We start from the raw sequence: 9,506 nt of genomic DNA, 5'->3' as shown, positions 1-9,506 counted from the left end.
TTCGGGCATCTGGGGGCCTGGGCTTGATGCCCTCAGCTCAGCAACCCCAATGGGTTGCAGAGGGGAGGGAGTGAAGAAGTGAGAGAGATGAGGGTTGTAGATGCTCCTGAGATGAGAGGGCAGGGGTCGCCCACCCTGCAGCTAGCTCAGCCCAGGGTTCCAAGGCCGGGTCCAGGTTTTCGGGCATCTGGGGGCCTGGGCTTGATGCCCTCAGCTCAGCAACCCCAATGGGAGGACCAGGGCATGGGCCATGCCTTGCAGAGGGGAGGGAGTGAAGAAGTGAGAGAGATGAGGGTAGTGGAGGCTCGGAGAGAGGAAGAGGAGGTGGGAAGGAACGCCTGAGGAGTCATGTGGCCAAAGCGAAGTGTGATGGGAAGGCGGTGGTTACTCTGATGAGTGGGGTCTGCCTGGGCAGGGCCCTGCAGCCAGCTCCAGTGTGGGCCTCCTGCTCTGTCGGCAACAGGGGTCACTGGGATCTCACCACCCTGGAGGGCTGTCTACCTCCTCCAGCTTTCCACATCATTGGGAGTCACTCACCAGGGATGACAGAGGCCTCAATGGTGACCAGGACTGAGGCCTCCAGGGGGCCGGAGGTGCCCACCACACGGCACACGTACTCGCCTGAGTCGGCCGGGGTCACCTGATGCAGCCGCAGCAGCGAGCCATGGGTCTGTGTGCAAATGGGGTGGGTTGGGAGGGGGTCAGAACAGTCCCATCCAGCCCCTCCAGCAAGGTGGTCCCGGGGGCTGCCATACCTGGTGCCGGGCAGGGAGGCTGCCCCCACGCTTGTGCCATGTGACCTGGGCGTGGGCCTGCCCGGGTACCACGCAGTTCAGATCCAGGGTCTGCCCTTCAGCCACGTGTGAGGAGGAGGGCTCGATGCGGATGGGCTGGGTGCTGCCGGGCGCTGGACACAGAGGGGCTGCTCAGAGGCCTGGACTCTTGGGCTGTAACCTGTAGCCCTGGGGCAGAGGGCTCTGGGCTGTGACCAGGCCCTAGTGGGGACGGCCGACAGGTAGCCTTTCTGGGACTAGGGCCACACCCTTCTGCCTCCACATGGCCAGCTGAGTATGGCTTCTTCCCTCCCCAACCTCTAACCACAAGCTGGAGCCCCACTGACCCAACCATGATTTCTTGATGATGAGCTTCTCTGGTCTGTAGGGAACCAGCAAGCTTCACTACCCAGGCTGTGCCCAAGAATGCAGATGACAATGAGACACCTCCCTTCTACAGGGCGTCTTCTGTGTGCTCACAAGTACTTTGCACAGACACCGTCTCATTTAAACCACACCATGACCAAGCAGGTGCATGGTACTACTCCATTTCATAGATGAATCTGAGGCCCCAAAAGATAAAAGCTAGCTCAAGGCTGCTAACGGACAGATCTGGGATTTGAACCAGGTCAGCCAGCTCCCTGCTTAGTGTTCAACCCGGACACTCTGCTGCTTCCTGACAAATTCTGAAACAGTCCCTCACAGCGAGCCCAGGTAAGCTGGACCAGCCTTAGACCCCCTCCCATCCATTTAGCCCCCTCCTCTCTCTGAGCAGGCACTGAAGGGTCAAAGCCTGCCTGGAACGCCCCCCTCTGTCCTGGTGCCACTGAAGAAGCCGCCAGCATCTTCCCTGGGAGCTCCTTGGGCTCAGCCATGGCCCAGCCGCACCTGGCTCCTCACCTGGGGTGTAGCTGGGGCCAGAATGGGTGCCGTGGAGGACAGAGACAGTAATGGAGGCCTCCTTGGGGCCCGATCCATTCTCCACGCGACACACATATTCTCCAGAATCAGCTGGTGAGACCTGGGGGAGCCGCAGTCGGGAGCCGTGGACCTGGGCCAGGAGGAGGCAGAGGTACGTGAGGACAGGGACGGGGGCTGTCGTCACCACTCCCTCAGCCTCAGGGATTCATTCAAACTCTCACTGGCTCTGCTCTGAGCCATCCCATGCTGGAAGCTGGCGGGGTGGGAGATGAGGCCAGGCTTCTGCTGTTGGAACGTGTGGGGCAGTGTACCACCTCCCCCGCCCTGTGTACAGGCCCCCGCCTCCGCCACAGCCCCTGCACCCTGGTACCCTGCCATAGGCTCAGGGCCCACATACCTAGGTGTAGGGAGGGCCCACATACCTGGGTGTGGGGAGGCAGGCTGCCCCCTCGCCTGTACCAGGTGACTTGGGCGTGGGCCGACCCTGCCACCACACAGTTGAGGTCGAGTGTCTGCCCTTCTGTCACGGAAGGTGATGAGGACTCAATCTTGACTGGTGGTGGGCTGGCATCTGAGGCTGGGGACAGAGTAGGGGTCAGCAGGCCCCAGGGGAGCCCTGGCTTGCCCTCCCCACCCCTCCGTTCCCAGAGGGCCCGCACCTGAAAGGACAACCACTTGGATCCGGGCCTGGGCGGTGCCTGCGGGGCTGGTGGCCACACAGAGGTAGAAGCCGGCGTCAGCAGTCGTGATGGCTGGGATGAGCAGTGTGGCGATGTCTGTGCGCTCCGACCGGGCCTGCCATGGATGAGAAGGGTCAGCTGCCCCAGAGGCGGCTGGGCAACGGCTCACCAGGGGGACAGATAGGGCATAAAAGGGAGAGGCAGGTGCAGGGCCAATATTACGGCCCAGTGGGGCATTAAGGAGGACGAACGCCAGGCAGCCAAGAGGACGCCAGGGGCTCCCTGCTGATGCAGGGGCAGGAGGCCACCATCTTGGAGATGAAGGGAGCCACAGAGGAGGAAGTGGGGTGGGGCGTGGAGGGGGAGGAAAGGTGACTGGGACTCTCTACAGAGCCAGTGGGCCTCCTGGGTGGGTCCATCTCCTCACCTGTGGTGGAAGGCTGCCCCCTTCCTTCCTCCAGGTGATGGTGGCGCTGGGCACGCCTGCAGCCCTGCAGTACAGCCTGACGGTGCGGCCTTCGTGGACCTGGGTCCTCTCTGGGCTCACTTGGACTCTGGGTCCACTGCCCCCTGCAGACAGAGTGCTGTGAGAACACGCCCTGGGCTGAGCACACTCCCAGCCCCCACCCTGAGCCCGGCCTCTCACCATGCACGTGGAGCACAGCCCTGGCCACCTGCTGCCCAGCGCTGCTGTGGGCTCGGCACAGGTACTGGGCCTGATCTGTGGGCTCGACGGCTGGCAGGCGCAGGATACCACCACGGATTTGTGCCTTTGCAGGGAGCTGGCCGCCAGGACCCCCTAACGAGCAGATGCGGGGTCAGCACCCACCAAGCCTGCTCAGAGTCCTGCCCCTCCCCTCCCACACCCAGGAGAGTCAGGCCCTGAATGTCATTCCCAACACGGCCTCACCTGTCCACTCGAGGGTGGGTGTGGGGCTCCCTGTGGCGCTGCAGCGGAACTCCGCCAGTTGCCCCGGTTGCACTGTGAGCTGTGGCGGGTGGATGGAGACCACAGGGGCGGAAGAGGTGCCCGAGGCTGACGAGGGAGGAAAGGAACATGAATCAGGGTGGGGGGTGTCATCTGACTCACACAAGAGCCTCGCTGCCGCTATCTCTGCTTCCGGACTAGCTCTCCACGGCCGTCTGTGCACACAGGAGCCAGAGGGAGCTGTGGAAATGTCAACAGGACCTTGTGGCCTCCCCACTTGACACCTGTCCATGACTCCCTGTTGCTTTTAGAATAAAATCCAAAATTCCTACCGTCATCCACCACATACTTCATGCTCTCCACGCTGCCCACACCCGTCCTCCCTCCCACAGCCCCAGCCCCATAGTCTCTGCTGTTCCTCACACTCAGCAATGTGCTCCTGCCTCAGGGCCTTGCCACATACTGCTCCCTCTGCCAAGCACACTCTGCCAACTCTCTAACTCGCCCAATGCCTACCTTTCCTTCAGGTCTCAGCTTGGGTGTCACCTCCTCAGAGAGGCCCTCCCTGACTGCCCTGTCTAGAGTAGACCCTGCCTCTCCCACCTGGTTTTATTTTATTTTTCTGAGACAGATTCTCGCTCTGTTGCCCAGGATGGAGTGCAGTGGTGTAATCTCGGCTAACTGCAACCTCTGCCTCGCCGGTTCAAGTGATTCTCCTGCCTCAGCCTCCTGAGTAGCTGGGATTAAAGGCACCTGCCACCACGCCCAGCTAGTTTTTGTATTTTTTTTTTTTTTTTTTTTTTGAGGTGGAGTCCCGCTCTGTCGCCCGGACTGGAGTGCAGTGGCCAGATCTCAGCTCACTGCAAGCTCCGCCTCCTGGGTTTTACGCCATTCTCCTGCCTCAGCCTCCCGAGTAGCTGGGACTACAGGCGCCCGCCACCTCGCCCGGCTAGTTTTTGTATTTTTAGTAGAGACGGGGTTTCACCGTGTTAGCCAGGATGGTCTCGATCTCCTGACCTCGTGATCCGCCCGTCTCGGCCTCCCAAAGTGCTGGGATTACAGGCTTGGGCCACCGCGCCCGGCCTAGTTTTTGTATTTTTAGTAGAGACAGGGTTTCACCATGTTGGCCAGGTTGGTCTGGAACTCCTGACCTCCAGTGATCCACCTGCCTCAGCTTCCCAAAGTGCTGGGCTTACAGGTGTAAGCCACTGCGCCTGGCCTTCTCCCACCTCGTTTCTTGCTTTCTCGTCACTCTGTTATTCCTAGCCTGGCACTCATCACCAGGTGTAGTTATCTTGCTTGTTCATTTATTCCCATGCTTATGGTCTCCCTGCCTAGAACCTGTACTTTAGGAGGGCCGAGATACTGTACATGCTTCTCTCCCCTGCTTCTGCAGAGCCTAGACCAGGACCAGGCGCGCAGCAGTGCTCAGAAATGATCAGCTGAATGAAGAAATGCTGTGTTAATCCCGGTGGGCATGCGGGGAGAGCTGGGGTGGGAGAATCAGGTACAGATGGGAGGTGTACCCTGCACATGTAGAGTGGCTGTGCCCTGGTCCATGGCAAACATGTTGGAGCCGGTGCACACATAGGTGCCCGCATCACTCAGCTGGACATTGCGAATGGTCAGGATGCCGTTGAAATCCATGGCTCGGGTGGGCAGCTTCCCGTTGTGCAGGCGGGTCCACACCAGGGTATAGGCTGGGGACTAGCAGGGCAAGGCGAAAGGGGGTCATGGGTGGGGCTCAGAGACCCCAGAAGACAGACTTCCCTCATCCCCACTCCCTGCCCTGCACACCTTGCTTTTGGCTGTGCAGATGAAGGTGACATCGGCTCCGGGGCGCACGCTCTGGCTCCGCTGCTCCTCCACTGTCACTGTGATGGGCTTGCTTGGAGCCTCTGCAGGGACGGGAAGTCCCCCGTGAGCCGGTGCTGGCTAGGTCCTGGTCCTGTGGCCACTTTGTCTTTCTCCATAACCTCCTCTAGGCATCACTTCCTTCCTGGTCCAGCCTAACTCTCATTCCACTCCCTGGTGCCTCCCTCCCCCATTCCGGCTGAACCCCACCATCCCCGCCCTCCTTGCCCACACAGAGGGGCCACGGATATGGTTAGGGAACACCACGCCATGAGTCCACTTGGCTCCAGTTTCTGATCACAGACCACAATAAGCTCCTGACACATCACACTTCACTCCAACTGGGTTTCTCCGTCTGGTTTGAGTTTCTATCCCCCCAAAACAACTATTTCACACCTCCTCCCATCTCCTCCAGCCTTTCCAACCACCCTTGCACTTTCTTAGCTAGTGGTACTGACACAGGCCCCTTCTCCTGCCCCCACCCCGTCCCAAAGCTGCGCCTGAGTGCCACCCCTCCCCAGGGCTTCCTTCGCTCTCGCGACATCAGTGTCTCCTTCTTCTCATGAGATCACTTCGGTCCAGAGTGCATTCTAGGATTTCCCATTTCTGAAAACTCCCCCTTGACCTCATGCTCTCGTGGTCAATGACCCATTTCCTGGCCTCCCTTCAGAGCCAAGACTCTTGCAGGAGTTGTCCACACTCGCCACCTTCCCACCCATGCGTCGCCTCCTTCCAATCTGGCTTCTATCCCTTCTCTCCACTGAAAACCGCTCTTCTCAAAGCGCGACCTCCAAGGGCTATTTCTTTGCCCTTATCTGACTTCCCAGTGGAGAGGCTGCCCTGGAAGCCCTTTTCCCTCTGATTCCCATGATGCCCCCTGTCTCCTCCTGCCTCATGGCTGCACTCTCTCAGGCTCTTCCTGCCCTTCCTCTTCCATTTGACATGTTCATGCTGGAGCTCCTTGGGACTCTGGGCTTGGGCCCTGTCCTCGGGCCACATTCTCCCTAGGTGACTTCATCCTGTCGTATAGCTTTGAACGCCATCCCTGTGCCAACAGCAACCAGACTCATTTCTCTGGCTGGGGCCTCTTACCGGAGTTCAGACTCACATACCCAAATGCCTGCCTGGTGGACTCAATGAGATGTCTTCCCAAACATCTCAGATTCTAACACGTCCAAAGCAAACTTGCGATTCTCTCTAACCTGTTTGTAGCTTGTGCTGCTGGTGGCCTAGCCATGCCCCGCCCCGTGCCCACCTGCCTGACTTCCGCCAACCACTGCACTTCTTTGCATTGAGGGCTTTCTCAGGCCACTGGAGCCCACAGTGCACACCCATGGGTGGGACGGACGTGCAGGGGACTTGATGCTCCCAGAATAGGTCTCAGTCAGTGACTGACAGGAGCTGGCCTAGACATACTGCAGCTCCCTGGAAGCCAGGGCAGGGTGACTCCAAGATGCATTATTATTATTATGATTATGATTATTATGATTATGATTATGATTATTTTAAGACAGAGTCTTGCTCTGTTGCCCAGGCTGGAGTACAGTGGTGCAATCTCGGCTCACTGCAACCTCCACCTCCTGGGTTGAAGCAATAATTCTCCTGCCTCAGTGCTCCCGAGTAGCTGGGATTATACGTGTGTACCACCATGACCAGCTAATTTTTTCATTTGTACTAGAGACGGGGTTTTACCATGTTGGCCAGGCTGGTTTCGAACTGCTGACCTCATGATCTGCCCACCTTGGCCTCCCAAAGTGCTGGGATTACAGGCGTGAGCTACTGCGCCTGGCCCACCCTTTTCTTTTGGCTTCACTGACCAGTCAAGTCCTGCCGATCCTACCTCTAAAATGAGTCTTGAATCTGCCATCTCTCCTCATCTCCATGGCCGCCGACCTTGTCCAGGCCACCACTGCCCCCTCCCAGCAGGTGAATGTACCATCTGCTGAATCTGCAGCCTGCAGCCCAGCCCAGGACAGGTGGTCTTGGTTACAGGGGGCGCAGGGACTCACCAGTGACCAGCAGCTCTGCCCGGCTGGTATTGGCATGGTGGAGATTACGGCAGGTGCAAATGTAGACCCCGGCATCCGAGGGCTGGACGCTGGGGAAGTGGAGCTCAGAGCCTGGTGGGGAGGAGAAAAGAGTTTGTTGGTGCAGATACGCTCTTTCTCACATCCAGCCCCATGCGCAAGGACAGGACCCCACTAGGGCAGGGACAGGCCCCTGCCTTCCCTCCGACTGGGATGGCTCTTGGGGCTGAGGAGCCTAGGGCCATGGGTACCTTGATGTCGCTGCTGGGTGCTGCTGGGCACAGGCCGCCCATCCTCACGGGACCAATAGAAGTAGTGGGGTGGGCTCCCACTGACCTGGCACCGCAGGGAGTGGGAGCCACCTTGGGGCACTATGCTTCGAGCAGGATGGACCTCGACCACCAGTGGGGCTTGGTTTGCTGGGGGTAGGGGCCGAGACAGGAGGGGCCTTTCAGCATTGTCTTCGATATTTCTGCTCTCCCAAAAGCTGGGGTACCCCACCCTCAGCCCTGTCCCCCAGACCCAGTATCCCCCAAATTCCCAGGGCTCCCTGCCTTGCCCATCATCCCCATCCTGGGGCCACAGTCCCACTTACTCTCTGGCAGGCACCGGCCCCCTTGCACGCTGGGGTTACCCACGTAACCTGGGGCACACCTGTAAGGGGGAGCAAGGACCGGCAATGTCAGGCCTCAAGGGCCCCAGTGCCTCATGGTGGACTTGGGGAGCCAGAAGCTCAGCAGGCTGCCCAATGTCAGGTGAGGGGGCTTAGAGCTCTGGAAGCACTTTGGGGACCAGACAGGCCCCAACACAGGGTGCTGGTGAACTGAGAAAGGGGAGTGTAAGGGAGTGTTAGCAGGCTGGGTGATGAGGGAGGTAAGGTCTTTATTCTCCAGAGAAATTCATTCAGAAAACATCATTTTTTTTTTTGAGATGCAGTCTCCCTGTCGCCTAGGCTGGAGTGCAGTGGCGTGACCTTGGCTCACTGCAAGCTCTGCCTCCCGGGTTCACGCCATTCTCCTGCCTCAGCCTCCAGATGAACTGGGACTACAGGCGCCCGCCACCATGCCCAGCTAATTTTTTGTATTTTCAGTAGAGACGGGGTTTCACCGTGTTAGCCAGGATGGTCTCAATCTCCTGGCCTCGTGATCCGCCCGTCTCGGCCTCCCAAAGTGCTGGGATTATAGGCGTGAGCCACCGCGCCCGGCCAGCAAACGTCCATTAAGCAATGATTGCGTGCCTGGCATGTGCTATAGGTGTTGTTGGAAATACAACAATGAACATGATGAAGTCCCTGGTCTATGGAACTTACTAGCTGGGAACCCAACATGGAAATTCTATGTGAAAATGAGAATGCAGGAAGTGTATCAGGGCTGTGCGGGTGCAGAGGAGGGCACTGACCCAGCCTGGAGAGAGGAGGGCACTGACCCAGGAAGGCTTCCAAGAGGATGGGACTTCTTGTATTACCTCAGAGCAGGCTGTACTCTTCTTTCAGATAACTTATCATGGTTTTTTAAAATTTTATTTATTTATTTATTTTTTTTTTTTGAGATGGAGTCTTGCTGTGTCACCCAGGCTGGAGTGCAGTGGCGCGATCTCAGCTCACTGCAAGCTCCGCCTCCCGGGTTCACACCATTCTCCTGCCTCAGCCTCCCGAGTAGCTGGGACTACAGGCGCCCGCCACCACGCCCAGCTAATTTTTTCAATTTGTATTTTTTTTTGAGACGGAGTCTCGCTCTGTCGCCCAGGCTGGAGTGCAGTGGTGCAGTCTTGGGCTTACTGCAGCATCCACCTCCCAGGTCCAAGCGATTCTCCTGCCCCAGCCTCCCGAGTAGCTGGGACTACAGGTGTCCATCACCACGCCTGGCTAATTTTTTGTGTTTTTAGTAGAGACGGGGTTTCACTGTGTTAGCCAGGATGGTCTCGATCTCCTGACCCTGTGATCCGCCTGCCTCAGTCTCCCGAAGTGTTGGGATTACAGACATGAGCCACCGCACCCGGCCGATGGTTTGTAAATATACATTTGCACAATTACTCTTTTCCTGTCTTATCTCCCATTAGGGCTGATCTCTTATTAGATGGCAGACTCCGTAAGGGCTGGGGTGGAATCTGTTCTGTTCATTCCATTATCTCCAACACCTCAGCACACAGTATGGTACACAGGAGCTGCTTGTTAAAAATTTGCTGAATGAGTGAATGAAGCTGGGTCTGAAGGCTAAGTGGAAGTTAGCCAGGAAGAGGTGGTTTAGGGGTGAAGACTGTTCCATGCAGAAGACGGCATATGCAAAGCCTGAACATCAAGAATTCAAAAAGTGGCTGGACGTGG

The 9,506-nt window shown here is 58.0% G+C and overlaps 1 protein-coding gene across 1 annotated transcript in view; it reads right to left on the bottom strand.

Moving 5' to 3' along the window:
* HSPG2 (heparan sulfate proteoglycan 2) overlaps window positions 1-9,506 on the bottom strand; it is a 141,422-nt gene that overhangs the window by 31,379 nt on the left and 100,537 nt on the right. Inside the window, exons 46-59 of the mRNA XM_011934064.1 lie at window positions 7,981-8,006; window positions 7,779-7,837; window positions 7,435-7,602; window positions 7,166-7,276; window positions 5,100-5,200; window positions 4,829-5,009; window positions 3,285-3,410; window positions 3,021-3,173; window positions 2,802-2,944; window positions 2,354-2,489; window positions 2,117-2,271; window positions 1,674-1,824; window positions 756-907; window positions 538-670 (exon numbers count right to left, since the gene is read on the bottom strand). Coding sequence (XP_011789454.1) covers window positions 538-670; window positions 756-907; window positions 1,674-1,824; window positions 2,117-2,271; window positions 2,354-2,489; window positions 2,802-2,944; window positions 3,021-3,173; window positions 3,285-3,410; window positions 4,829-5,009; window positions 5,100-5,200; window positions 7,166-7,276; window positions 7,435-7,602; window positions 7,779-7,837; window positions 7,981-8,006 — 1,795 coding nt within the window. The remainder of the gene's footprint in view (window positions 1-537; window positions 671-755; window positions 908-1,673; window positions 1,825-2,116; window positions 2,272-2,353; window positions 2,490-2,801; window positions 2,945-3,020; window positions 3,174-3,284; window positions 3,411-4,828; window positions 5,010-5,099; window positions 5,201-7,165; window positions 7,277-7,434; window positions 7,603-7,778; window positions 7,838-7,980; window positions 8,007-9,506) is intronic.

Source organism: Colobus angolensis, unplaced genomic scaffold, assembly GCF_000951035.1.
Source record: "Colobus angolensis palliatus isolate OR3802 unplaced genomic scaffold, Cang.pa_1.0 Scaffold130, whole genome shotgun sequence".
Taxonomy (NCBI): Eukaryota; Metazoa; Chordata; class Mammalia; order Primates; family Cercopithecidae; genus Colobus; species Colobus angolensis.
Note: the sequence above shows the minus strand (reverse complement) of the source record. Positions and strands in the feature narration are given on the sequence as shown.